Here is a 27,520-nt window from a genome sequence, read left to right as displayed (position 1 = left end):
TCTTGCTTCTACACCTCTTCGATTCCTCAACGTGGGCGTTTGCCACGTTTTTTTCTTCTCGCAGGCTGCACCGGCTGCACGGCTCGTGAAAATTAAACGTGAAATTCCGTTCGCATTTTTCTAATTTGTATCGAACAAGGGAGTGAGGAAGGGGTGAGTTTGGGAGGCGAATAGAATGTGAAACCCACAGTGTTGTATAATTTCGATAACTTTATTTCATCGTTCTTCTTCTTCTTCTTCATTAATTTGTTTTATTTGTTTTTAACAGTCTTCCTCTCCTTCGTGACAGTTTCAAAAGCTGTGCGAAATAAGTTATTGTTGCATTTAGTTATAAAAATGATAGGATCGGCGGTAGTATATATTTTTCGATGGAGGAAAAAATGATTACAATCATCAAAGCTGACGAAACAGCGCGTCTAGACAATAATCTAGTAACGTATGAACAGTTTGATTTAATTTTTCGTTTATGATAAATATATCGCATGTCAATTTGGGGACTGTTACATATCAAATTAATTTTGATCGAGAGAAGGAATCAGTTGAGCTGAAATTTAAAGCAGGGTTCGATCACTGGCGCGAGATTTCATACCTGTTGTTCTTATTGTTAGTATCGTAACGAATATAGTTTACCGTTTTTGAAAATACGGTGACACGAAATACGAATAAATTTTTATGAATGTATAACAAGTGAGTATTAGAAAATGATAACCGTAGAATGAAGCTTCGATCAATGTAATCATTGACCTTTGTGTTCTATTTTCTAAGTAATCTCTGCCTATACTAATTGGCAGAATAAATTCAATGTTGTGCTGACTTAAGTTTAGCTTGAGATGATAAACTAATATAATCAATATTCATGTATAATAGATTATTTTTTGTTTAATAGCATTATAAGTAAACAGTAATAGCGTCGATATATTAAATGTAGATATCTTTAGAAAATTTTTATCTATCATGTATAAAAAGAGAGAAGTGCTCGCAGTAGATTTTATTATGAAACATCGGCGATGACCGCTTCCTATGATGATTTATCTTATCGATTTTTATATTTTGTCTTTTACCTACCCCCCCTTTCCTAGTTTGGATGTATAAAAATAATGTTGTGACCAAGCCAATTAGAAAATCTCGAAAAATATTTTTCATAAATTCACAACGAAGCGATTCAATCACCCAGTGCACCATGATTTTCAGTTCAGACTAGAATAATGTAAAACTACATGAGAAATATTACAGCGTTCAGCGTTTAGCGGGAATGTAATGATCAGTTCTAGATATATTGCCGCTCGAACTGGTATTTGTGTGCGAAACATACATACCTCTTCTTCGTACAATAAATAATAATACATACAACTTATTTTAGTGTCATCAAATTGAAACTTGGTCAATTCCAAAGGTACATGTTACGCGGTCCGTAGATATGCATGCAGAAATTTCATCACTCATTTTTAACACTGTTATAGGAAGCGTTATCCGAAAATCGGACGTGCGTTTACTCGATCACAGTATCAACGGCAATATACATGCGAAGCATGATGCTTCTTCGGACGTCGGCAGTTCTTTCAATAACGACTGATGAACCTCGTCAGCGATGACGTAACGTTAAAGTTTTTTTTTTTTACTAGAATCACCGGCCCGAGTTTTCCCGTCAACCCCATCAGCTGTGTTGCAATGTTGTGGCTTGTGAAACGACACGTTGGATTGGAAAAAGGTAAAGGCATCTTTTCCAGCGCATATTAGGTTGCAAACTATTTGGGAAGGAGATTCATATTCATTCGGAACGATCCCATCGACAGATGATTCGAAGAAACTAAACAGCGGAAACCAGATTCTTGTTCGATTTGAATCACGTTGCATTAAAGCCTGGTTGTTGGCTAAGGTATGATAGTACAGAAACAGTCTGGAAGTTATGTAAAATGCCACAAACACATCAATGGAATAATGCTCGTGCGCAGCCAAGATAAAAAATATTCCAAACATGTTGAGCATCCATGTAAATGTGTGGAGGAAGTACAACTGCCTCGAAGTATCTGTAAGTAGCAAAATAACGGACCATTCAGACCACAACTGCTGTGCCTTTGCGCTTTAGAAAATCAACGTTGCGTAACTATAATTCACTCACATTCAGTTATGAAGAAATTCAACATGGTAAGTGCAACGGTGTGTCCGCTGAACATGTAATCGCCGCATGTACGTACTCCTTGAATGGACATACCGGCGCCTCTCCAGATCACGTACGCCATTGCCACTTTGTTATAAAGCTCTCCATACGCAGTGCTGTGCCAGACAAAGGCCGCATTATAGCATTATAATTAATAACTCTGATTATATTAATCCGCACTTGTGCAAATACCTCGACCATTCTTCATCTGGTACTTTTCTTGGTTGACACTGTAAATGAGCTCCTGGTACCGACAGAGATGTAATGAGCATTGTGACACATCTTAAAAGGAAGACTGTCCCGGAGAGTGCAAAGAATCTTCGAAGTAATATGAACCTTACCAAAAGATAAATCATTCAATAAGGCATTCAAACTCGCATTGGTATTGTGTGTTAGATTAGCCAAAACTCCTTTGGAACAATGGAACCCGAAAGCATATTACCTATATCTATGGAAGATGAGTACTATTAACCAAATAGCAAAGAGTAGCGTCCCTGTTACTTCACACATATCAAAAGCCCATGGTATGTGGGGGACATTGTCTAAAAATATGTCTGGTAAGGGCGGATATTTTTTCATATCAGGTACACGGTCGTGAACAATGACCATCACAAAGGCGGTTATCCAAGTAACGATGAAGAGGTATCCTAAGCTTATAAAAGTTTTCCATATTTCTGATGGTAAATGAGAAGCTTGACCATCTTCTGACACAGATGCTGAATAAGACTCGTGTTCAATCGACCCATCATTGGTTGCAACTCCATTGCTGGGTATCTGAGATGGAAATATAACTTTCATCTGGATTTCAACATATTCAGAGCAAAGACAAGTTACTGTCAGATCACAATTGGTCCATATCTAATTCTGTGATTATCTTCCAAGTTAATAATGCATGTCAGATATAATTACAAAAAATCAGCACTATTATTGACTAGATATAGAGCATGAGTTCTATCCTTAGTTTTATCTCTAGTTGATAAAATTATCAACAGAGATATCAAAACATTGTTGTTTTACTCACTTCATGACGTTGGTGACTGTAGTAATTACTCGATGGGAATAAGTCAATCTGTCCCAACTCATACAAGGTCGTGATGTTGTCTCTTTGTAATTGCTTAATACTAATGGATAATCTTTTGATGCGCCCAAGACAATCAATGTCCATTATTTCAGGCTTGAGATCATCTTCTGTGAGTGTCAGAAGAGCTTTGCCATCTATCAGATGTTTTTCTTTAAAAGCAGTTGCGAAATGTTCATGCCCATTTTCTCTCAACCATGTTGCAACATCAGAGGTTGACCACTCTGCTATATTCTTTGTACCCATCTTGCCAGTTATGCATTCATTAAGAAACCATCAATTTTGGAAAATTGTTCGTTGGATTAAGGGCTACAGACAACTACCTGAAACATAAAATAATGCACAAGTTGAAATGTTGCCCTGGAAACTTGCTTCTCATTATTCAACTTGTGGTCGAATTAGGAGCATACCTAGATAGGACATAACACTAGTCTCAATCTTTCCATACTATGAATGGAGTATTAATATCTTGGTATTGTTTTGGGTCACTAAAGAGTTAAAATAAAATGCATACCGTGCATGTGAAAAGGGGACAATTGGAGAGGTGTTTCAATTCTAAAAATAGGGTACACGGTATAGATTATATGCACTTGTTTTTTTTAGGTAACTAAATAGTGAACCTAGAAGTCAGAGATGTCGATGGATGAAAAAAATTTCATAACTCCACAATGTTCTTCACACAGTTCTCGATTCAATAGCAACAACATGCTTGCAATTATTATCACCAGCAACTAACACTGCACTTCCGGCTATTATTTCATTTACAACTAACATTGGTCTTTTTGGATCACAATATGTGTGAGAATATAAAAAGGAGTTCATATAATAAAATATAGGCAATGAGATCACAATGAGTAGACCTTGCACAAATTACTCAAGATCTCACCAATTAATTAATTATTGATTTTACTATCAATAAATGAGTGCAAGTGCAACAAGTGACTAAGAAAACAGACACAGTATTCCTTTATGGAAGCAGGCTATGATCTTAACTTATTGGTAAATATCATACAAAGACAAGAGGTTTTCAATATCATAAATCGTGATACAAAGAAGGTTGTTTTTTAACTCGTGATGATCAAAGATCATTTGCTCAGATATACTAAATGTGTATAGACCAAAGTATATTCTGCAGATAAAACAGACGATAGATGACAAGTAATTACTCATCTACGTGCCAGAATCTATGTGAATTTAAATGTATTCAAAAAATGAGGACATAACAGTTCAAGTGAGAGGAGAGAATCAACTCTCTACGCTCTCATGTAGTGTTACATACATACCGAGGTATCACTAAAAATGTTAAGTTTGCATGAAACATGGAGACGAACCAGCGGCATATTACTGCTGATAAATTTCGAGATGCCCTTTGTTTTCTTGAAACCAAATATCGTCGATGAATCAATTAAGTTCGCGACCTAGATTATTCAAAGACAACCGTAGCAATACTGGTCAATTGGGACGCGCCATATTACAATACTGGCTGACTGAAGACTGACGTTTTCCCACTATGCTCGCGGCTGTGGATTGAGCTAAAATGCAAGCCTATGATCGTTGATTCACTCGTTGGTAAAACAGAAACCGAGTTTCAAAGTCGAGCTTGTGCCCTTGTGCTTCCAAGGTCTAATGCACTGTGCGATTGCAGCTCAGATGCACCCATGTATTGCACGCGAAAAGAGCGCGGGCTTTGTATTTTTTTTCAGGATTAATATAGCGTTTGCGGTGAAAATGTTTATGGTAAAATGGTAAAAACGAAATGGTAAAAACACTGAAATGTATATTTCTATTTCAGTGGGTAAAAACTGGCTTGCAAGTACAGAAATACCACATTTTTTGTCAATTCACATTCAATCAATTTTTGTATTCTTGAACGAACAAAACGTGATGTTTTAATTACCAGAAAACCTTGAGAGAAACTTGTTCAAGCCATTGTGCTGATAAAACCAAAGCTTTGTTTTAACGATAAGTAACTAAACTACGTTCAACTGAAATTTAGAAAAATATCATACGGTAGTATACGAAGCACGTTTTGAAGAGAGGGAAATTGCACTATGTTTCACAGTCACTGCGGAATATGTGAGCAGTCTAAAATATTCACTTGCTGACCACGCGAACGACTGTAATTCGAATCATATATTCGAGTTAGTATTGAACTTGGTTGGAGCAACATTTAAAAAGTATAAAGAAACAACTTAGAGAGTATCATGTGCGTCCGTAGTAAACAAAGCGAATGCAATAACTGACTTATAATTTGCACATAAACACGAAGTATTAATGACTAAATCGTTATCTACCTATTCGCGTTTAATATACAGTAGAACAACGGATGCGTACAAAGTCTATCGTGCTATACATTTGTGATAATAATTGATGGCGTAAGACTGCTTCGAATTATACCAGAGTTTGTTGCTACAGCTGACTAAAATAATAAGAGCACGCGATGCATGCATGTAAAATGTATAAGTGTGACTTGCGCGTATCATATATAGGTGGTATATACTTAAATTATCTTCTTGATTAGCTCAAGAACACAAGCTATACACCTGGTATGATAAAATGTAAGCACAAACAATAATTCTGTGCGCGGTGCTCATATTTCATACCGTCTTTATCGTGTCATTTGTCCTGCTGACTTTGTTTGATGAAATCTCTATTGAAATCTTCAGTCGTCATTGACCAATTTCATTTACGAGGTTGATGATAATATATTTTCATTAATATCAATATGTGTATCTACGAATAGGTGTACATTGTGAGTCATACATTCATCGAATTTAGCCACGTAATATCAAGTTTAGTAAACTGGCGTGCGTGCTCGTAGAACATATACATTTATTTTTATCTTTTCTAGATCTGCAAATATTATAAAATAGCAAACGTTTCTGAGATAAGTGCGAAGTTCAGTCATAGGTCTGATGGTCGAATCAAAATGCAAGCAGGTAACATTTGACTACCAAATAGATTTTGAAAATTTCGATTCGTGCAGGTGATTCTATGATACACATACCAATATTGGTTCTTCTCTAATATTTAATTTCTATTTCTAATAATAAGAAATCCTTTAAACCTTACGCGGATGATTTGCGCTTTTTTCCCTCGTTACTGCACAAATTATGTTTCTTTTTTTCTCAAAAAAGAAAAAACTAATTCTGAATTTAATGTACAATATACTCCACAATATATAATATTAAAATGTTCAGAAACTTCGCGTGAACATCGAAACTCAGATAACATAAAAATGACAAAACAAATAATTGTTGCATGTTAGTAAGTCGAAATTTGTTCAACAATTGTCCTTCCGAATTAAGCTACATTTCCAATTAAAATAGTAAATTCGTAACCTATTCCGAAAATATATATTCACCCCATCCTGTCGAGATGCGTGCTCCATTGTTGGTCACTAGACTGATCGACCCACAGCGGTACAGATGCTGTTATGCGGATGATTCATTTCGCAATAAAGTCGCGAGATGATGATGTTGACACCGAATTTTTTTAATTACTACATTGCAAGAAAATCAATTCATTAACGCGCTTAGAAAATTGCGCGTAGCGCCTGTCAAAATGTTTGAAAACCAAGAACACGATGCTCACGCTCGATGTCACGTATCAGAAAGATATCTGACACATGCTGATACTCATTGTATGGTAAAAATATCCACGCTTTGTTTCTCAGATTCCAAGACTACCGTCTCAAGTTGAATCGGAAAAATGATCGCTGATTGTGAGTCGAAGATATACTCAAAAGATTGGAATAAAATTCAGGGCGTAACTCAATCGGACACGATTAATTATTTAATTAACCGTTGGACGGTGATCGTAGTGAATTGTTTGTATTCAGGTAAACAGTGGAGGAGCTCGCATTGTGAGAATACATAAACATATCGCAATATATTCGTATGAGATATAATCAATCTTTCTCATAATTACGAGATTTCGTTTTGCTCTACAAAAAGATACAGGATAGAAAATAATTTTTCATCCTATTGAAAGCTGACCCAATAATCGGTGACTACATGGTAAATGTATAGGTATATAAGTATCAATAAATAATCGAACACTAATGGCACTATTCTGTTCTTGGAACTTGGAAGACTTATCGATGTTTCCTAAAATTATGCATCAATAGCATTATTGTACGAAAACCGAAATAATTATTATCAAATAAAATATTAAGATAACTCAGGTTCATCATCCGATAATATTCTAGATAATTTTAATTTCTCATCCAGGTGAGCACGACGCCCTGAACTTCTCTGCAATGAACCACCCTCTGCACATTCAAGCGCGGAATCTAATTCACCCCCGCGAGAATGTCGCTGGGAATCGTTTTCCTTCAAACTCCATAAATTAGGTGTGCTCATAGCAGCTTGAGCAAGTATCATTTCCGCAGTCGGGACGCTGTCTACTGTCCTCCTTCGATTTGTCGTCTCCCCCGTATCATCGACAACGGATTTCCATCTGACACCCTTCTTTTTACCGCTTCCCATCGACCTCTGTCTTCGTACCAAAAACTTTGGGCAACTGTGCAATCGGGGGCGAATCGCGGGCGAAGAACCGACCATATTGTGACGGGGTGAACTTCTGTGCAGACAGGAACGTTGCTGCGCACCGGAACGCACCCCTTGCTGCCAATTGCTTTCGGAGATTGTATCGTGCCAGTCCGACAGCCGTTCTTGTGAAAACGCAGAGTTTACAATACCTTGCGATTGATCCTGGGATGGTTCTACGGCTGTGGTTTGCTCGACACCGTTGTAATTGGGACATTGTCTGACTTTCGGGGAGCTTTTTCTTCGAGGTGAGTAATTTGAGTTGGTTGCATCGGTACATGGATGCTGTAACGTGGATAGCTGTATGTCCGTGTTTTGCGCGTTGTAACGTGCGAGGTTTGTGGCACTTGGCCAAGGTTGCAGATTAGGGGTGGTCCTGCCCATTCCAAAAAATGACTTCTTCGACTGCTGAGGAGTAACGTTGTGGAGAGATTTCGAGGCGAGCTTCTTCACCGCTTCTACTATTGTTCGATGATCGCGTTCCAACTCTATCGAAGATTCCCCAAACTGGATAATGGTTTCAGAAAGGTTTCGAGACAGTCGCGGAGTAGTTGAAGGGGACTCGTTGATCTGGCTGAAACAAACGGACTTATTCAATAACAATTATGGACCACGGCGAGACCCCTGAAAGTACCTTACAAATAATTATAAATTACAGATAAGCAGATTGACTAATCAGTCGGAATATTACCGCCTGTTATAGACTGGACTGTCGGTCATATGAGTCGCGAGACTGGCAGTGGACGTGCGTGGGGTTGGTAATCTCCCAGAATGTCCCGCTTCAAGTTCCTCCGAAATATCCGGTAAGAACATGGTTTGTTTTTCTTCCGGTACCCTAAAAATGTCATTGGCGTTACAGGAGCGATCATTGGAACTCACAACGATGAAATATTTCGACTCACATCATATTAGCAACGCTGCCTCTATAGGTTTTTTTTTTGTAGGCAGCCGCAGCTTCTGTATAAGGCAATGTCAGATCTTCGGCATCGTAATAAATGTCCCTAACGAGCGGTGGACATCTGTTCATCAAAGTATCTACCCCCAGGTAAGAAACCTGTGCGTTAAAAAAATTATACGCGTTGAGAAAAATTTTTTAATCCAGGACTTCGGATCGGATCGGTCCCATATTACCTTGGTGTGACGGTCGATCAGCCAGTTGAGTTCAAAGTCTTCGTCGTCGTCTCCGAAAGGGTTTATCAACTGCTCAGCGACCTATGAATATACAGTTTTTTTTTGCTAAAAATGGACAAAAGTGATCTCCCAGAGGGTAGTCAAGAATATGCGGTATGATGGAAATACCTTCAGCAATCCCATGAAGAAGAAGAATTGTAAAATGGTGAAAATGGGTAAGTAGATGTCAATTTTCATTTGAAAAGGTTTTTTCGCTCCTTCAATGTATTGACGACCGACGAGAGCCACCGCAAAAAAACTGTACGTGGCCAGGGTGACGACTTGCGTATACACCAGTGGGATCGACACCCAGTCGTAGCTCCAGAGAAGACCGCATTTTGACCGGAATTCGTTGAATTCCTGAGAATAGAAAAAATCGTAGGTAGAAAATCCTGATTCAAACGAATGAGCGCGTTGAATTAATCAAGTTTTCGAACGATGCCGACCTCCATTATCATTTTAAGTCCCTGAGAATCCGGCAACCTGTGGCTACGACGTGCTTCTTTCAGAAGATTAATGAACCACGTACACGGTATCCAGTATGTGTTGAATTCGACGCTTGGTACGGATTGGAAAAGCTCTAACTCCAGAGCGGTCATAAAGCCTGCCAAAGATTCGAGACAATTTCAAAAGTTTTGTACCCCTCATTTTTTTGACTAATTATTCATTCTCTTTACCGGAATCAACAACGTGATCGAGGGTTGGAAAACGTCGTTTCACAGCCGAGCTAATCGATCGGAGAACCAAAATCAAGGAAAGATTGAGGTACCGCATAAGGGACCTTCTCATAACTCTTGCGTACTCGTCACTCCCAGTAATGTAGAGCGCCACGGAATGCATCACCCTTAAAATATCGAGTCGAATTTAATTAAAGTGTAAAGTATATAAACAGTTCGATGATTACACCACTCACTTATCAGGCCAAGGAATGGCCGTGTATTGTTCCCACCATCGACCAGCAACGTAGGCAACATAAAATCCGAGCACGAAACTCAGAGGAATCAGATTTATAAAAGTATCGCAGTAAACAACGACCAGTTCAAATTCTCTGCAAAGTAAAATATCGAGTGAGTCTTTTTGAACGCTTATTTATTGTTTCTAATTTTCTTCATCTACAAACTTTTTCTGTGCAACCGTGAACACGTGACGGTAAAGGGTTGATAGAGTTGCGAAGAATACGAGGAAAAGTAAAAGCTCCCTGTATATCAGTTTGTAAAGGGATCCACGCCACATGAAAAGTAAACGTGTGAAACCCCCGCTCGTCGAACTTGCAACTTCATATTGATAAGAAACTGTCATTTTGTATAATCTTCGGTATCGGTTGACTCTTATTCTTTAAACTCCAGTTAACGATCCAATTCTGGTCTGGACCACTTCACGTTTTCACTCTTCTGTTCATCGCTCGAGATATCCGAATATCTTCAACAATCCACAACACACTGGAACAGCGGATGACGTACTACCGTGATGAACCCGAAGGAAAATCGCAACACCGAAGCTCGTTTCACTGATTTTATCGGCGCCATTCTTCAGGTTAAATATATTTTTTGTTCAATCTCTGGATTGTTGTTCCTGGAAAATTTTACCAGAAAATGTTTGGCACCGGAAGAAGACCGCGGTACACGAATGAACGGAATAACAGGAAATCGATTGGAAAACTTGCACGGTTTTTATTATCTCGGGGTCACCCTCGACCCGTGCAAAGAACACGCGTTTGTTTCACGTCTCAAGATTATCCTCGCTAATAAAATACCGTCCATACCACGCCTAAAATAACCCATAATACTTAAAATAGGAGATCAGTTATACATGGCCAAGGATGAAAGTAGTTGACACTATGGTCCCTCCAGAGGAAAAATTAATCCAGCTACTATACTGAACAGTTCGGCATTAACGCTGCTTCGTTTCATTTCTCAAGTCTTTTTTTACGACCGTTTTACAATACAATTACAAATGTTTATTCGAATCATTTGAAAATATTATTTGATTCGAACATGAGCGTTTAATCATGGTGCGGTAAAATACGAGTAAACTATCGCAGTTGTACAAATCATTTCCGCTCTGATTTCGGATATTATTGTGAAGTGAATTCGCGTGTTTACCGAAAGCTTCCCAAAATGAAGAAAAAGTCATAATTCGAAAAATAAGCATTATATATCACAATATTAAAATCCGCTGAAAATTTATCGTACACGTATGTAAATGGTGGTTGAATTTGAAATCTGTGAATCGTCCAACTTATGTAATATAAAATCGAACGATCCGATGACAAGTACGCGTCACTAATTGGAACAACGATTATTGTTGCCTCACAATTCACCCCGTGGTTCGTTCCGAACTAAAGAGTAGCTGCATTATACCTTATCCCTATATTTATACATGTGCCCACGGTGCAAGGCATTAATGGCCGGTGGATTGAACCGCACAAGTTTTAAGCATTGAAAATAAAGTTTGGAAGCTTTCCGCCTTTGTTGAGCAAGCTGATCAATCGTAGCTGGTATAATATAAGCACCGTCTCGGAGGTCATTCTCGTTTCTTTTGAGACACACCGTAGAGTCGCGCAGCATGGGAATCGCGCCAGTATGCAGTCCGTTGATAAATATAGCTGTGTCCGAAAATTTATATTTCGCCTGAGAAAATAGTTTTATATTAGATTTCCGGGGTTGTCCGATCGCCCGTGATACTGTCTGCCTCTGAGATCTGATTTTCGACGCGGGATCGGAATCAGAATCCCTTCAAGAAATTTTCTGAAAAAAAAAAATTCTAAACGGTGTCGATCAATTCCTATCGATCGCCTTCGCGTATAGATCGTGATCACTCGATGATTTTAATATCGCTGATCGTAACGGCAGCCAAATAGTTATAATTCAGATTAATTACTGACAGTTCAATCCTAATCGTTAAATGATAATGAAATGCAGTTTTGCTAGGTTCGCAGGTTCACGACCGCGATCTACTTTCTTTCGAGTGGTTGAATCTACAAGAGAACGCGTAGAATGTCCTCGTGGGCTGTGTTAACTCAACATGACATTGACTTTGTTACAGAGAAAATGCATTTTTATGAATGACTTTACGAAGGAGAAAAGAATCCCGAATGAATACGATATAGAATTTACTTTGTTGCAGATTTTTTTCTCAGTATGCCGATATGCTTCCAAAAATAGAGTATACGACAGAAAGAAATAGAATTTGGGATAAGAGAAAAAAGCAGATTGTTACAAATGTGTACAGCAATCTGTTTTCGGGCATTGACTCTTCTCTGCTTGATTCATACGAAGTGATTAACCGACTAAAAAGAACGTGCGAACGGATCGCTATGCATTTTTTAAACCTTGCGTAAATATTTGCATTTTTCTAAGACCACAAATGCCGCCGCAGCTGCAGATTTCAAAACATTCCTCAACGACTGAACATTAAAGTTATAGTGCGGTCTGAATACTTTCACCAATCAAATGCACATCGTGAATAAGATTAAGGAATGAAAAATAGGTTGCTGAATTATATCCTGTCAATCTCATATCCACGGGGAGTCTGACTCGTGGTCATTTTTTTCAATGATTTTTTTTCACATCGTTTGACGGATGCTGCGCTGATCTGATACACTTCAGTGAATTTTGTTGATCGTTGAAAACCTCGACGACAAACGGATTTCATTTTACACGATGTACTTTGCACGCGATGAGTATAGAGGCGGCTATAGCCGCGATTTCGCAATACCACTCTTGAAGAATTTAAGATACAGGGTGATGCGATCAACCGTGTGCCTACTCACATCTCGAGATATATAAATTTCAATCAATAGTCGTGGTAAAGATGGGCCAGTACGATGATTACCTAAAATTCATTTTCAAACAGAATAAATTTATTCACCCTTATTTCGAGGCCAGTGATTCCAAAATGTAAAATTTGGTTGAGAATCCTAATGAATTGAATTAAGCGCAGTATTCATGTAGCCAATTAGCAAAGTAAAGGTAATGAAGAGTTGTTTTCCGCCTGATGATAAGGATAGTCATGATGTAACGACTGTACCTAAATTAGAAAAATTCAATGAACGACGACTAGTGCAGATTTCGAAGTGACAATTGGGGTGAATTAGCACGTTCGATATGTTAATTGAAACGTGTTTTTAGTTTTTTCGTCATTTATTCCTTTCCTGAGGAATAAGTTTGTACCTCGTTTCGCGGGCTTCTTATTTCTGTCTCTTAAACCACGCGTTGGTTTGAAATCTTGCGTGGGCCGATAATTAAAATGACGTGTTGCCTTCGAGAAGATCAGGAGGTAATGACGTTTGCGTTATTCTAAAGTGATCGTCGAAGCTTTCGATGCAAAAATAAAACTCTGCTCAGAATGATCATGAATACACGCACATTTGATCAGTTATCAAAAATAGCGACTGATTTTGCCATTGAGGATTGTGATCTGCGTTCAATCGGGAAGGTGGCACATGATTTTATTTGCAATTTATATTTCACAGAAAAACTATGTAATATAACGAAAAGCGTCGATGATTTGTAATATTTTAACCACGATATGAAGTAATCAGCGTTCATAAAGAAATGCAGCTGGTTAATCGGTAAGGAAGTAAAACACGAGAAGTGTAAATTTGAAAAAAAATTAAGGGTGCGAAATTAAGACATTACAAGAGTACAGCTGTAGTTCACGGACACTAAAACTTGCGATGGTCGATTACCACCATCGAAAATATGTTTTTTCACTAAGGGATGAATTAAAAAAAAAAAAAAATACACTGTATAAAAATCAGATAAGACGCACAGGTGTGTTTCCACCGGGAGTTACTCACTCACTGGTGCGATCTGGCATCGCCGAACTGGCTACTAGCCATTCGTCTGCATCGTAGCAATAATAATTAACATTGGGGCTAGTCGATCTTCAGTCAATGGCAATTTCCCAAAATCTAAAAGGGTCGAATGTCAAGCTCAATGCTGCTTCGTTTTAATTGTGATCCACCGTCCATTTCAGGAATAAATTCGCTCCTCGCGGAATACTTCAGCAAAGGATTTTCTCACCTCAAAATTTTATTATAATCTTCCACATCGTCCTCTGCAACAAATCTCTGCGTCTCTGACTCAAATTTTATAAGGCAATAAAAGCCCCCGTGCGAAATTTCAATTTTTGTACAGGATGAAATAATCATCTGTATGAAACATCAGTTCGTTCTTATAAAATATGCATTTGCATCACGTTTAACTGCAGCTACAACCTTCACATAAATTTCTCGTATTGAAGGTGTACTAAATTTGCAAACAATTATTTCTCCAACCATTTATAGTGCTGGATTGTTAAATACTTGAGAAAAAAAAGGAATCTACAAAGAAATAACATTTAGAGAACCTATGATTCCATCGGCTTAACGAATTCGTGCTTTATCACATATTCGCAATCAGAACGCGAATGAAAGAACGATACGATTGTTCGCCAATATTCAATAATATCACATTCAGCTTATACTTTACCTATGCGATGTCTGAAATTATATCGGATATGCGTTACGTACTCTGATAATATGCTTCTGTGTTTTTACGAGACTTCCTTATTTCTCATAATGTATGCCTGACCAAATAAAGTGGCCAATATTGTAACGTATTTTTGTTCGAAGAAACTGGCGTCTTTAAAATACTTGCCTTCTTATAAATTATAGCTTCGACCCGATTTCATATGTGAAACCCCGCCACACCATACGAATGACCTTAGTCCGATTTCGATGGTCATCCATCGTAATTCGCGAATAATTAGGTCGAGTATCATATACCCATACGTCCAAACAGCATCCTGACTATCCTGATTTCCTTGTAGCTTATTTTATATTTTACATATCTATAACACCTTCGATATAGTTAATGATTTTTATGAAGTATGAACGCGAAATGCAGTTCCATTTGCAACTGAATCATTTGTAACAATTCTCTGGAATAGGAAATTTCCTGAACAATAATTTTAATGATTTTCTTTTTTTACTAATTCCATTATACTGAGCATCAAAATATTTAACTAACAATTTCAGGACTTCATCTACCGATCTCTCACAGATTTTCTCTTTTATTCACGATGTTCTGATATACCATCTAGAGTGTATTGATAGTAAATTATGCAACATATTGAGAGAAAGTACATTTTTTATTCAAGGTCTGTTGTTACAATCTGTATGTTATATGGATCTTGCAATCATTAGCTATCGTACAATAAATTTTATATCTTTCTCATTCCATAGGAAATTTTTGAATTCAAATTGGCGCTGCACGTGGTATGCGCTGCTGAAATTGGAAACAGTGGGCCAATGGTCATCCTCATGTCATCTTCGTCTCGACAGTTTCAAAACAGTAATACTAGAAGACCTAGGAAAGATATTTCCACTTTTTTGAATACCTGAAGGAGTCACTAAAATTCTGGGAAAGAGGTCTTCATTACTTCGAAACAGAATCTAAATATTGACAAGATTATTTTAGTAAGTATTCGTACGTACGACTTTGTGTAAACACAATTGTGACATCAAATCATAACCTAGACCACCGTTTGACAACACTCATCGTAGTAGCGTGAATCTCGTTGCTATTCTAGATCTGAAAATTTGCCATTTCAGGTATTATGGAGCTCGATAAATCTATATTGTTGCAAAAGCAAGTACGAGATAATGCTTCGGATCTTCAGAGTGAATACCTTGACATGAAAAACTGGGAGGAACAGATGAAGCGTAGGGATGCGGAGCTCAAATATGCTGCTGGAGATCAGGTTCTTATATTTTCATGGCATTCCATTGTCAGCAATTGAGTTCTTCATCAACAATTGATGCCTTCTTGAATTACTCTTACTTAAGAGATATTGTTATCTAGGTTGCTGTGACTAGATAATTAGTATAAATATTTACCAAGTATTTTCTCGGATCTTAGGTTCTTCCGCCAATAAGATCCAGGAAAAATACTGCTAACAAACAAGCTGTACCAAAGATTAAACAGATTGAAGAAAAACCGAACCGAATAAGATCTTCAGATTATGCATCATGGGAAAAATTTGATGTGGTGAATAAACATTTTGATTCATTATTTCTGTTCATCTTTTACTAGGTTTTGCCTGATTTGAAATAAGTTTAAATTTATTGACTTGATTGCGGTATTTTGATTCATAGGACAAAGCCTGTGCACAATTGGATGAACAGGAAGAGCGTGAATCATCAGATGAGGAGTTGCCTAAAGAAGAATTAGAGAAAAATCATAATGAGGCATTGAAACATAAAGATAAGGGGAATATTTTCGTAAAACAGGGAAAATGGAGCCAGGCAGTTGAATGTTACAATGAAGCAATCAAGGTATTCCCTTACGATGCTGTATTCTATGCAAATCGTGCACTGTGCTATCTAAAAATGGACAAGTGAGTTTTTTATGTGTGCCCAATTTTTCTAATTCGATTGGAATCAAATCAAGACATTTTAAGTATCTCATGATTTTCTTGCGACTAGTCTGTATTCGGCAGAAGCAGATTGCACAACAGCTATTCAACTTGATGAGCATTATGTAAAAGCATACCATAGACGAGCTACCGCCAGAAAAGAACTCAAGCAATATAAAGAAGCCCTGCAAGATCTAGAAATGCTATTAAAACTGGATACTACAAACAAGGATGCCACTAAAATGCTACAGGAACTTGAACGAAAAATTGAAAAGTCCAAGGTGAGTACAAGAAGACTGAGAACTTGAAAATCTTTCATTGATCTTTATTAACATACCGTTGAATGTCTAATTTCAGCCGGTAGTTGTAACACAGAATGATTTAGATGATGATGTGTCGATTGAAAAGAAAATTGGTGAAAAACTGTGGGGCAGTCCAGCTAAGCCTCCGGTTTTACCCAAAAAAGATCCAATTATTGAAAAACGAGTTCCTCGTTGGGAGTTGGGAGAAGGAGAGGATGTAACTGTTGTACAACCGATTATAAAAGCACCTCATCAACGTTCAAAGGTGAAGTATAAATGTGATATTGAAGTATTCCTGATACTTAGAATTGTACTTGTGAATGATAACACATAGAATAGGTAACATCTGAACTTTGCTAAATGGCGAATACTTGTAGGAGCCATTGCGAAGAATAGAAATTCAGGAGAAAAAATTCAGTAAAAGTAATACTCAAGACACCATCCAAGATGAAGTCGAGCTATTGATGAACAAGGCTCCTCCTGAAAAAAAAGCGAAAGAAAATGAAGTTGAATTAACAAAGAGTAAGCCTACAGAATTACCGCCTGTGCCTAAAACTACGGTACAATTTTTCATGCAGTGGAAGAAAAATGAAGATCCAGAATTTCGTTTCAACTATCTCAAGGTATTGAGCAACTCCGAATTTTCATGTTTCAATGTACTTTTGACCTTTAATGATTTTTTTTTTCCAGCAAATCCCCGTGGGCGTTATTCATGAAATATTACAAGATTCGATGGAGCCAGACATTTTTAGTGAGATATTAACAATTCTGTACACTGAGTTTATAAGCAGAAAAGAACCCGTATTTCGATATCTGGAAGACTTGGCACAAGTAAAAAGATTCGGCGTTCTTACAATGTTGATGTCTACTTCCGATAAGAATGGTGAGAACTCGGAAGAGCATGTGAGATTACAAGTGAATACTTGTATGAATGTTGATAAAATCCTATATTCTTAATTGCAGCATTGATGGGCATTTTCAAGTACTGTAAGACTTCTGAAAATAGATCGTCAGAAGAAATTGCATCCCTACAAAGAAAGTATGAAATATAAAAAGCATGCCACACATCTAACTTAACATCAAGATGTAATATTCAGGGTTTGCTAGATGTGAAGCTAAAACGAAAATTATTCACTCTGGAATCTAACCTGGCAAATACTAAGACTGCTTTTACAGAAATTTTGAAGCTTCTGAATTTCCCGTTAATTCCTCCTGCTACCCACCCGTAAAATGATTGAGATTACGTTGTCTGAAATATTTTCGTATGCATAAAGTACCTCTGAATCATAGCTCTTACTATTTCAGTTACTGCACAAATCTCTGAAGCTCAACTTTTCATTGCAAATGTGGGTAAGATGATATCTTTGCTGTTATTTCCATAAATAAAGGAGTGTCTGCTCATTTGATATTCAAGTTATATGCTGTCCTGGCAACAAATCATCCAGATGTATCCTCGAAGTTAAGAAACTACATATACCTTTGACTGGTTGAATACTACTAAGCGAAGAAAAACCAATGTACATGAAAGATTGTATCAGGCTGTAATAGGAGTTGACCGCAAGGTTGATACTGCGGAATTGACCGTCCCAAAATATATACTTTGTCCTTTTTAGTCCTGTTAGCGAATGAAAGATGACAGTGCGGAAAAATCATAGAATAAGACGACTTAATATCAATATGCGAGAAACCGGAATGATAACTTGTGACGTAGGTAAAACAACCCTGGAATAGCAATTAACTATTTTAATATTTTATTTTATAAGACTATACGAATTACAAATGTGACACTCGCGCGTTTCATCAGACATGCGCAGATTCTCGAATCTACGGTTTGCGTTGTATGGTTCCTACGCGACCGCGATAAAACCTTCACAGAGATCAGCTAAGCCAGTAGCTGGCTTTGCAATGTTATCTTACAGTTAACAGCGCAGAGTTGGTGTCCAGGTCTGACCATTGTTAAACTCAGTTCACTCAATTTTTAACTGAATTTATTTATATTAATCCGCGATGTTCACTCACACCATGTCGTTTAATATGCTCAAATGTCCGTCCGGCGCGAATGAAGAATGACATAAGTCACAAATTGTGTTACAAGTGGTTACGACTGTAGTGACAGTACTGATCTAATACCTTCGGTCACAAAACACATCCATAGATGCATTAGGAATTGTGCGATTTTACGAATACTAAAACACGAACTGCCTGGCGAGCAAAAACCGTACTATTTGGCCTCATTCCGACGCGCCTAATCATTTGAAAATTTAAAAATTCAAGTTGACAATTAGAATACGAAATGGCAGCTTCAACAATAAGCTACATTGCTGCTCTCGATGTTGGAACTACTACTGTTCGTTGTCATATTCTTGACAATAATGCAACCACCATTGGCACCTCATCGACAAAGGTTTGATAATTACACCTGCATTAATAATACGACAGAATAATCAATCACTAATTATTTGAACAGAAATCGCTATAGAAAGATTCATCCGATGCTCCAATATATTTAAACTAGATTTTATACGTATTCGTTATGTAATTATTGCACACAGAAATTGTGATCTATAAATTATCAATCATCAGCTATCGTATGTTGACGAATTAAAATAAAATGCTAACCGCAATATACTTGCTCCAATGTTATCCGGGCCACCTTATCAGTGTGGAGTCGAAATAGTACGATGAGTTATAAATGCGAGTCACTTAGAATTTTGAGCAACGCCTTAGAATTTCTAATACAAGTATATAATAGATATGTATTTCTCTGTACAGTGTATTAATTATGGATGAATTGTTCTTGGAAAAAAAAATAATTAGACTTTGCATATGATGTATAAGAAATGTGGAATGCACTTTGTACTCGATGGAGTAAATTCCATTTATTAATTGAAACGATGGTTATACGAGAAAGAGGTGTGCAGTTATCAAGTCCTTTGTATTACAAAAAAACATGCATTTACTGTAAGTGATGTTGTCGCGTTACAAGACAACATTACCAATATAGCGTTTTAAGTGCACGCGGCTAGACATTTTATTATTGTTGTTCAGTTAGCACATTTTATAACAAGTGTTAAACATTGCCAGACTGTTTTCGGTTATCGTTTCCAGAACAATTGATTCCTTTTTACCGTGGCTATCGCATTTACATTATATTCGTGACGCGTTTAAAATTCTACGATCCTTTAAACATGTTCTATATAGGACTCAAGAGTATATAACGTATGTAATTTATACTCAAAGGTACAGATCTCAATTAATTTATAACAACAAAGCCGAATAACTAGACGTCTTCTCACTTGCTCTACGCTAACGTTTTTCATACGTTTTTTCCGATCGTATAATGTATCTAGGCTACAAGCGCCTTCATTCGCCTCAATAAAGCCGAGTAATACTCCTGTACTGCTGAACGAATATTCTCCGCTCTCAATTTATTGAATTACGTAATTCATAGACGTATTAACGTCGAACCACCTAAACGGATATTTTTATTCTGCAATTATAACGTCTATAGGTATGATATAGAACCTTGTATCACAGATGTATTTATGCTCGTATTATCTAATGTTCACCATAAAATTGAGGATTTCTAATTTAAATTCTTTACGTAACAACGACATGTCTGCGGAAATAATCCTCGCGATATAATTACGTGATTATAGCCTGATCGTGCTATCTTATTATACTCGTATGAACTTCAGATCTCAACTATATACGCGAATAAAAACTGTAATAAATTTTAAGTGGAATTAAATTTGTATGAGTATCAGAATTTCTTATAATAAAATGAGGTGAATTTTCGGACATTCGTTTATGTAAAATATACCTCCTATAGCGAGATGCCAGTTCGAAACTGTAATGGTATAAGCGTTTATGAATTTAGAAATTGTTCGTATCATATACCGAAACGGGCTTACTATACTTATACAGAACTGATGCGATGGAATATGGATGAAAGTAGTTTGTTATGAAATGGTTTTTTGTACGGTACATCCCACACGAACGATCTCTCGGATCAGATATCAAACTAGTATTTCAACTCACATTACGGATCGTTGACAAAAATCCTGATTTCCCTTTAACGCTGTACAAAACAGGAAGCAGTTTCTGTTCCGTTATACCGAAATTGTAGACCGGTTTCGAATAAATAAGCATAAGAATACAATTATTCAGCGGGATTCTCGTGGTCAACTAAATAGAGAATTTAAAACGAAGTGAATTAATTTGACTCTCACTAACAAAAAAAATAATAACAATATAATAATATTAAAATAAACCTTTAGCAGCAGTCTAGACAATTGTAATACGAAATAATTATTCGACAGGTGGAGCTTATCTATCCGAAACCCGGATACGTAGAGATCGATCCCGATCATTTATGGGAAAGTATACTCCAAGTGATGAAAGATGCTTTGCGAGGTAAGATTCGATCGAATATCCGCCTGACCACATATTTTCGAAAGGTATGAATTATGTGCGATGGTCGGTGGACCTGTCTCGTTCTAGATGCAAATCTACAAGCGAACCAAATCACTTGTCTCGGTATATCGACTCAACGGGGTAGTTTCACGACATGGAATCCCGACACTGGTAAACATTATCACAAGTAGGTCTTGGCTAATAAATTATAATTTTCCCTTGCGTGCGCAGTGCGCTGCTGGCGATCCGATGATTGTAAATTGTTTCCATTATTCTTCTAATTATGTGCTCGTCGTATAGTTTCATCACTTGGAAAGACCTGAGGGCGGATCTAATGGTGAAAGAATGGAATTCGTCTCTAACAATGAAAGGGCTGCGTACTAGCGCCCACTTACTTTACATGCTTTCTGGTAGTAAAAGATTTCTAGCTGGCAGTGTCATCAAGCTAATGAATACTCAGGTGAGGATACCATAGTTTTTTCAATCACAATCAATTATCAGTTGTCATCCCAAACCCTATCCTATCCCAAACTCAGGCGTTGGCATAGGGTCAAGGAGGTATGGCTATTCTTGATCCCAATATTGTTGCATGTTTCTTTATTCATGATTGAACTGCCTGACTGGAGTCAGAAATTGTTTGACGATAAATGATAATTCGTGTACATCAATATCGTTACAATATATGTTGAAATCTTTTTCTAATCATTCCAATTGACAGGCCAATATAGTTTGTAGATTCGGATTCTTGAGTTCGAAATTGTACGTAAGAACACCCGATGGAATACTATTTGAAGGAGTGTTGATTTTAATCCCCAAAATGGTAAAAAATCTAAGGTATACCCACTTGAAATTTTTTCAATTTTTGAGGTAAAAAATCATCAACATTTTTTGTAACTGAGGTTACGAGGGTGTCCCTCCTTAATTTGAGCTTAAATCAGGATATCTCAATTTTTTCGTTTTGGAATAACAGGTGTTGGTGATGGACCGCCCGTTTTGATACAAAAATATAATTCAAATATTAGTTATTTTGAAACAAAGAAATTGCCTTAACTGAGTTCGAAAATGAACGAATGATGTCTTTTACTCCCTCTCCTAACGTGTACTAACGCAATCTACAGAAAAAAAAATTTTTTATTTTTTTTATTTTGTACACTTGGTGACTCTGATTCTGGACTACAGACTTATGCTTCAGTATAGCAGAATTCGACAGAATTGATCTTTCTCAGTATACTCTGAACCATATATATATGACTGTTAAATTTTCACATATATATTTTTTTAAATGGTTGCGGTTACATAGAATTCGCAGAATTACCGCAAAGGGACGCTGCCAATCAGGTGGATCAAAGGGGGGATTGATGAGGTGTGAACAAGATCTTTATCAAGTCTAGACGGCTTGTCTGACACCTGCTTACAATAGGAGCAAGTATAAATAAGGGCAGTGATTTCACACCTCTAGAAAAAAAATGAGGCAGTGATTTCACACCACATCATCAGTCAAAGGCCATAAATTAACTTAGACAGATGGCACGTGCCGGCCACGAAATTGGTTGACGCACATGTACGAATAGGGAATTGGAAAAGGCGATACAGATTCACCTTTTTCTACAGCGGAGCCGGGGCTCGCCACAGGTGCACCGATTGCGTTCCGGGTCATTCTTCTCAGGTTTCTTTTCGGTAGCGAGAAGACTTGGCGAGCGCGAGGCGATAGACGCTGCCGAGTGGTAGGAATACGAACAACGTCCAGAGCGCTCGAGCGCAACGCGCTAAAATATGAAATCTTGAGCCACGTAACCTGCCATCACGTTTTCGTTGGCTGATACGTTTTTCACTATATCTCTTCAACGCATTTTCGGAATTTGGTGATGAAATTCAAAGTTTCGAGACGTATTTTTGTGGTCATGGATTTTGCGTTGACACTAAAAATGTGAACATTTTTTCCTGCAAAATTTGTCTTAAACTAAACATCTTAACGTCTATTAATGTGTTCCCTAGAATGAGCTTTCATTGAGGAAATAAACATCCAAATTTTTGTTTATGTAAAAATCGTGAATTTCGGAAGATGCATAATGCACGAGAGATGAGAGCTCTGATTAAAAAAGGCTTTTGGGTTTCACTAATTTTTCACTTTTTGGGGCAGAGAAATAAAGGTATCTCGATAGGAAAAAATCGTAGCTCAATTTTGCTCAACGGATTTATGTTACCGGGGTCATTTCACGTTGGAAAAGCGATGTACGATCGATTTTAAAAATGCTTCATTTTTGGCCCAAAAATCGAAAAAATCCAAAATTTTTTTATCTTTCAAAATTGATCATATGGCACTTTTCTGACGTATTTCGACCTTAGGAAACTGAATCTGGAAGAAAAATTGATCTATCTCTAAAATTGACCGAGTTATCGCCAATTTTCAGCTTTTCGGGGTCAAAAATAAAAAATTGAGTTTTTAGTCTATATCAATGTAATTTGAGCTCAGGAATCCGAATCCGAAAGAAAAATTGATCCATCTGCAAAAATGACCGAGTTATCCCCATTTTTCCGCATTTTTTGGTACAAATTTGAGGATATCTCGAAGGGAAAAAATCGTAGCTCAATTTGGATGACGGATTCGTGTTCCTGAGGTCAAAATACATAAGAAAAATGCCATACGATCAATTTTTGAAAATAAAAATTTTTGGCCAAAATTTGAGATTTTTCCAAGGGGTACCCCTTACGATTTTTTCAAATTTTGACCAAAAATTTTTATTTTTTGGAATTGATCAAATGATGCTTTTCTTACGTATTTTGACCTCAGGAACACGAATCCGAAAGCCAAATTGAGCTACGATTTTTTCCCTTCGAGATATCCTCAAATTTGTACCAAAAAATGCGAAAAAATAAGGATAACTCGGTCATTTTTCAAGATAGATCAATTTTTCTTTCGGATTCGGATTTCTGAGCTCAATTTACATAAGATTAGCATATAAAATAAATTTTTCATTTTTGACCCCAAAAAGCTGAAAATTGGCGATAACTCAGTCAATTTTAGAGATAGATAAATTTTTCTTCCAGATTCGGATTCCTGAGGTCGAAATACGCCAGAAAAGTGTAATACAATCGATTTTCAAACTACTTTACTTTTTGCCCAAAAATCGATTTTTTTTTTTGGCTTTTCAGGGGGAATCTCACGTATAATCAGCTCTGAAATCCAAATCTGAAAGCTAAAATCATCCACTCGTGCAATCGATCGAGTAATCATCGATTATTCGCTGTTGGGAGCAGAAAAATTATAAGACATATCGTTCGGTTTTAGCCGTAGACCCCTTCGAATCGTCGCAATCCATGCATGGGTCGAAATATTCGAATTCTTCAATTCACCAGCAAACCTGAGCTTTGCTGGAGTCAGCGTAGCTAGCAGCGTAGCACTTTGTTGTGAGTCGTCACCTTCAGGGCTGAGCAGAGGTGACGCCCCACAACAAACCGCGCGCCCCTGGCTACCTGACTCCAGATAAGCTCCGGCCCCCTCGTAAACCGAGAAATTCGAATATTTCGATCGAGTTATCGCCAATTCTTCACTTTTTGGTGCAAAGAAACTGAGATAATTTGGTCGGAAAAATTCGTGGCTCAATCTGGCCAACGGATTCGTGTTCCCGAGGTCGGTTTACGTTCTCCATGTTTATTAGGAAAGGGATTATTTTGCAGACTACTCTTAGATTGATGTGGGCACTACACCATGTACCAGGACTGAAAGAGGCTGCGACAGGGGGCAAAGCACTTTACGGAGGGGTAGATTGCTGGCTTCTCTATAAATTAACAGGTTTATTATCACATCATTATTCACTTAATTTCACATTCCAAATGAAATTAGTCTCGTGTCGTACTACCCGACTTCGATTTGTAAATCCAGGCAAACATATAACTGATGCATCCAGTGCCTCCGCCACGGGACTCTTCGACCCATTCACTATGCAATGGGCTAGCTGGGCAATCAAAATGTTTAAATTGCCGTTAAAGATTTTCCCTGAAGTAGTGGACACTGCGGGAAATCTCGGTATAATTCCCAAGAGTTTATTTGGAGCTGAAATTCCAATCCGATGCTCGGTAAGCACATTCATTGATATATCATTGTGACAAAGGAATGAAACGATACTCTGCAAAATCAGAATTTCATTACCCAAATGTGATACGATGGAAAAAAAGCTCCGCCAAAAATATCACTTCATTTTTATCAATTTTTCAATTTTTCCCACGAAGATGGCAGATCAAGCTGCTTCTCTCTTTGGTTCGACAAGTTTTCAGCCAGGAGATTTGAAGGTGACCATGGGAACTGGTACTTTTGTAAACGTGAACACGGGCGACGAACCCCATGCTTCGATAACTGGTGAGTATCTTCGGCGTGATATCCAATATTCGTTTGGAAATATATTTTCACACCGTTTCGTAGGATTATATCCCCTCGTGGGATGGCGGATAGGCACGGAAATTGTCTACGTTGTCGAAGGTGCTTCAAATGACACGGGATCGCTGATTGATTGGGCTAAATCCATTGGTTGGTTTTAATCTTAATTGAATTTTGGTACAGACTTGATGGGTGCGCTTTAGAGTTTAACTTTAATTGTTGACATTCACAGGGATTGTTGATCAACCTTCCGAAACATCTGATTTGGCAAAGTCTGTCCAAGATTCCGACGGGGTTTATTTTGTCCCGGCATTCAGCGGGCTGCAAGTAAGTTTTGGGATGCAGAATTCGCATTTATTTATTAATTAACTATTGAGTTATCAGTTATCTAATCTCAATTAATGATCAGGCACCCATCAATGACCAAACTGCAGCTGCGGGTTTCCTCGGAGTAAAACCCACCTCAAGTAGAGCGAATTTGGCTCGTTCGATATTGGAAAGTCTCGTGTTCAGAATAATTTTAATCTACGAGTCTCTACAGCAGGAAACTAAATTCTCGTATCATACAATAAGGTGGGAAAAAAGTTATAGAATTTTTTCGCCAGTTGTTCATTTTTTAAAAATAATCCACCGCAGATACGTGAAAAATATTATCGATCCATAAACTTGTTTTCAGAGTTGACGGTGGTGTTTCTAGAAACGGATTCATGATGCAGCTCCTCGCTGATTTGACTGGTTTAAAAGTCGAGCGCGCAACAAGCTCCGAAATGTCTATACTAGGTGTTGCTTTTTTGGCGGGCTTGTCCAGCGGTAAACAATAAAAATCTCGACCTTTATTAACTCTTAATCGGTGAAAAAAAGACTTGATTACAATGTTTTCTTGTCGAATGTTTCTACGCGGAGATATCTTTGATTTTCAGGTGTCTGGAAAACTAGAGAAGAACTGCTCAAATTTCGTCAAGTAGAGAAAGTGTTCATTCCGAGACCTGACGTGCAGCTAAATTACCAATCGACAATAAAACAATGGCGCAAGGCAGTTGAACGTTTTAAGGATTGGTACTGACCTTCGATCAAACGACAATGGAACCCAATTTCTCGCCGCCTCTGTAAAGGTTCAAGACTGACTCAACCTCCTGCGAATCATTAACGCTACAGGCGCAATGGAACTAGGCGAATAAAATATTTTTTCATACATTTGCTGCTGAGCAGTAAAAGCAGTATTTTCCCATCATATTACGATTTATTAGGAATAAATGTAAAATTGCATATAATTATGGTATTGCATTACAACTATCGATGCTAGGTTCAATACATAGGTACGATAGGGCTGCTCAATGACTATAGGCTGCATGAATATTCGACTAATGAAGAATATTTTACCAAAAAAATAATGTACCCTTGTCTATATTACGTTATATTTGGCACTGCAGCTTATCTGTTTTAGTGCCTTTCGATAAAATCAATGATATTAATGAAAGGGAGCATAACATATCAGTTACGGCTTAAACGTGAGATATCATAATCGCAGATATCGATAATACGTATTTAGAGGTTCCGTTGAAGAGTAATATCATTCATAACAACGTAAAATCTTAAATATAAATATTTTTTTACGCCAAATACATGTTGTTAATAAATTGTTGAAAATTACAGCTACTTCGGATTCTGCAGTAGAAGTTAACCCAACGAATGTCGCTCAATTATTAGTCCTATATCTCCATGGATCGCAAGCTTATCTTTTTCAGAATTACATCATCACCACACCATCGATCAATTATGAATTCTATACACGTAGCCGAACTTAATATCTTTTGAACGCATATAAGAGCTGGAGCTGGCTGTCATTTGCATTCCGTTCTATCATGGATATAATGGTTCTATATTGTATTGAAATAATTCATATGGGAATTCGGCAGAACAACATATTTGAATTCTGAAAAAGGTTTGAAAATGACCGACTCTCTAGGGCGATCAATAAATTGATCGATCAGATTATAGAAAGATCATCGAGTCGATCTCCTGTATCATTGGAACTTTATGGATAAGAATCCAGATTCATTATGGACAACA

At 37.4% G+C, this 27,520-nt stretch overlaps 4 protein-coding genes and 3 long non-coding RNA genes across 14 annotated transcripts; 4 read left to right on the top strand and 3 right to left on the bottom strand.

Annotated features, from left to right (window-relative positions):
- Nucleotides 1-190: 190 nt before the first annotated feature.
- On the bottom strand, nt 191-6,854 carry LOC105687448 (ceramide phosphoethanolamine synthase). 8 transcript variants are annotated; one of them, XM_048654080.1, is made up of 7 exons: nt 5,429-5,625; nt 5,246-5,353; nt 3,180-3,559; nt 2,601-2,932; nt 2,351-2,494; nt 2,120-2,274; nt 191-2,027 (listed from the first exon to the last, which is right to left on the bottom strand). In XM_048654080.1, exons 3-7 carry the CDS (start codon nt 3,480-3,482, stop codon nt 1,600-1,602), a joined length of 1,362 nt encoding a protein of 453 aa, XP_048510037.1. In that variant the 5' UTR covers nt 3,483-3,559; nt 5,246-5,353; nt 5,429-5,625; the 3' UTR covers nt 191-1,599. The 8 variants fall into 8 exon arrangements, with proteins under 8 accessions (XP_048510037.1, XP_048510039.1, XP_048510042.1 ...); XM_048654082.1 differs by lacking the exons at nt 5,246-5,353; nt 5,429-5,625 and adding an exon at nt 6,601-6,854; XM_048654085.1 differs by lacking the exon at nt 5,246-5,353 and having other exon boundaries at nt 5,531-5,665.
- LOC125500632 lies at nt 5,847-7,604 on the top strand. Its single transcript, XR_007278054.1, has 3 exons — nt 5,847-5,988; nt 6,088-6,175; nt 7,469-7,604. It is a non-coding gene; the product is annotated as an uncharacterized LOC125500632 (long non-coding RNA).
- On the bottom strand, nt 7,046-10,309 carry LOC105687553 (bestrophin-4-like). The gene is made up of 9 exons (XM_048654072.1): nt 10,077-10,309; nt 9,870-10,004; nt 9,634-9,800; nt 9,403-9,560; nt 9,086-9,316; nt 8,918-8,998; nt 8,689-8,840; nt 8,478-8,621; nt 7,046-8,360 (listed from the first exon to the last, which is right to left on the bottom strand). The coding sequence occupies exons 1-9, from the start codon at nt 10,253-10,255 to the stop codon at nt 7,409-7,411; spliced, it is 2,199 nt and encodes a 732-aa protein (XP_048510029.1). The 5' UTR covers nt 10,256-10,309; the 3' UTR covers nt 7,046-7,408.
- On the top strand, nt 8,448-9,031 carry LOC125500630. The gene is made up of 3 exons (XR_007278052.1): nt 8,448-8,589; nt 8,731-8,831; nt 8,889-9,031. It is a non-coding gene; the product is annotated as an uncharacterized LOC125500630 (long non-coding RNA).
- A 4,763-nt stretch (nt 10,310-15,072) lies between the features above and the next one.
- Nucleotides 15,073-16,241, bottom strand: LOC125500631. The gene is made up of 2 exons (XR_007278053.1): nt 15,632-16,241; nt 15,073-15,534 (listed from the first exon to the last, which is right to left on the bottom strand). It is a non-coding gene; the product is annotated as an uncharacterized LOC125500631 (long non-coding RNA).
- On the top strand, nt 15,279-17,838 carry LOC105687461 (RNA polymerase II-associated protein 3). The gene is made up of 9 exons (XM_012403121.3): nt 15,279-15,419; nt 15,555-15,703; nt 15,862-15,990; nt 16,098-16,339; nt 16,428-16,638; nt 16,715-16,924; nt 17,037-17,282; nt 17,350-17,542; nt 17,623-17,838. The coding sequence occupies exons 2-9, from the start codon at nt 15,560-15,562 to the stop codon at nt 17,709-17,711; spliced, it is 1,464 nt and encodes a 487-aa protein (XP_012258544.2). The 5' UTR covers nt 15,279-15,419; nt 15,555-15,559; the 3' UTR covers nt 17,712-17,838.
- Nucleotides 17,839-18,925: 1,087 nt separating this feature from the next.
- LOC105687609 (putative glycerol kinase 5) lies at nt 18,926-27,100 on the top strand. Its single transcript, XM_012403396.3, has 12 exons — nt 18,926-19,063; nt 20,982-21,075; nt 21,163-21,262; nt 21,376-21,535; nt 24,754-24,868; nt 24,959-25,152; nt 25,306-25,432; nt 25,496-25,600; nt 25,683-25,777; nt 25,860-26,023; nt 26,127-26,260; nt 26,371-27,100. Exons 1-12 carry the CDS (start codon nt 18,953-18,955, stop codon nt 26,511-26,513), a joined length of 1,542 nt encoding a protein of 513 aa, XP_012258819.2. The 5' UTR covers nt 18,926-18,952; the 3' UTR covers nt 26,514-27,100.
- Nucleotides 27,101-27,520: the final 420 nt, after the last annotated feature.

This window comes from Athalia rosae, chromosome 4 (assembly GCF_917208135.1).
Source record: "Athalia rosae chromosome 4, iyAthRosa1.1, whole genome shotgun sequence".
Classification (NCBI taxonomy): domain Eukaryota; kingdom Metazoa; phylum Arthropoda; class Insecta; order Hymenoptera; family Athaliidae; genus Athalia; species Athalia rosae.
The sequence above is the reverse complement of the archived record's forward strand: the minus strand, read 5'-3'. Positions and strand labels throughout refer to the sequence as shown.

Bases quoted from the DNA above. Each gene is read 5' to 3' on its own strand.
- LOC105687448 (XM_048654082.1), bottom strand. From the start codon at position 3,482: ATGGGTACAAAGAATATAGCAGAGTGGTCAACCTCTGATGTTGCAACA. The intron at 2,275-2,350 runs GTATTTGCACAA...TGTCTGGCACAG, and splicing joins CCAGATGAAGAATGGTCGAG to CACTGCGTATGGAGAGCTTT. The intron at 2,028-2,119 runs GTGAGTGAATTA...TGCTACTTACAG, and splicing joins GAATTTCTTCATAACTGAAT to ATACTTCGAGGCAGTTGTAC.
- LOC105687553 (XM_048654072.1), bottom strand. From the start codon at position 10,255: ATGACAGTTTCTTATCAATATGAAGTTGCAAGTTCGACGAGCGGGGGT. The intron at 8,999-9,085 runs GTATTTCCATCA...GTATATTCATAG, and splicing joins TCTTCATGGGATTGCTGAAG to GTCGCTGAGCAGTTGATAAA. The intron at 8,622-8,688 runs GTGAGTCGAAAT...TGACATTTTTAG, and splicing joins GGCAGCGTTGCTAATATGAT to GGTACCGGAAGAAAAACAAA.
- LOC105687461 (XM_012403121.3), top strand. From the start codon at position 15,560: ATGGAGCTCGATAAATCTATATTGTTGCAAAAGCAAGTACGAGATAAT. The intron at 15,704-15,861 runs GTTCTTATATTT...CTCGGATCTTAG, and splicing joins AATATGCTGCTGGAGATCAG to GTTCTTCCGCCAATAAGATC. The intron at 16,925-17,036 runs GTGAAGTATAAA...GAATACTTGTAG, and splicing joins CACCTCATCAACGTTCAAAG to GAGCCATTGCGAAGAATAGA.
- LOC105687609 (XM_012403396.3), top strand. From the start codon at position 18,953: ATGGCAGCTTCAACAATAAGCTACATTGCTGCTCTCGATGTTGGAACT. The intron at 19,064-20,981 runs GTTTGATAATTA...ATTATTCGACAG, and splicing joins TTGGCACCTCATCGACAAAG to GTGGAGCTTATCTATCCGAA. The intron at 25,153-25,305 runs GTAAGCACATTC...TTTCCCACGAAG, and splicing joins AAATTCCAATCCGATGCTCG to ATGGCAGATCAAGCTGCTTC.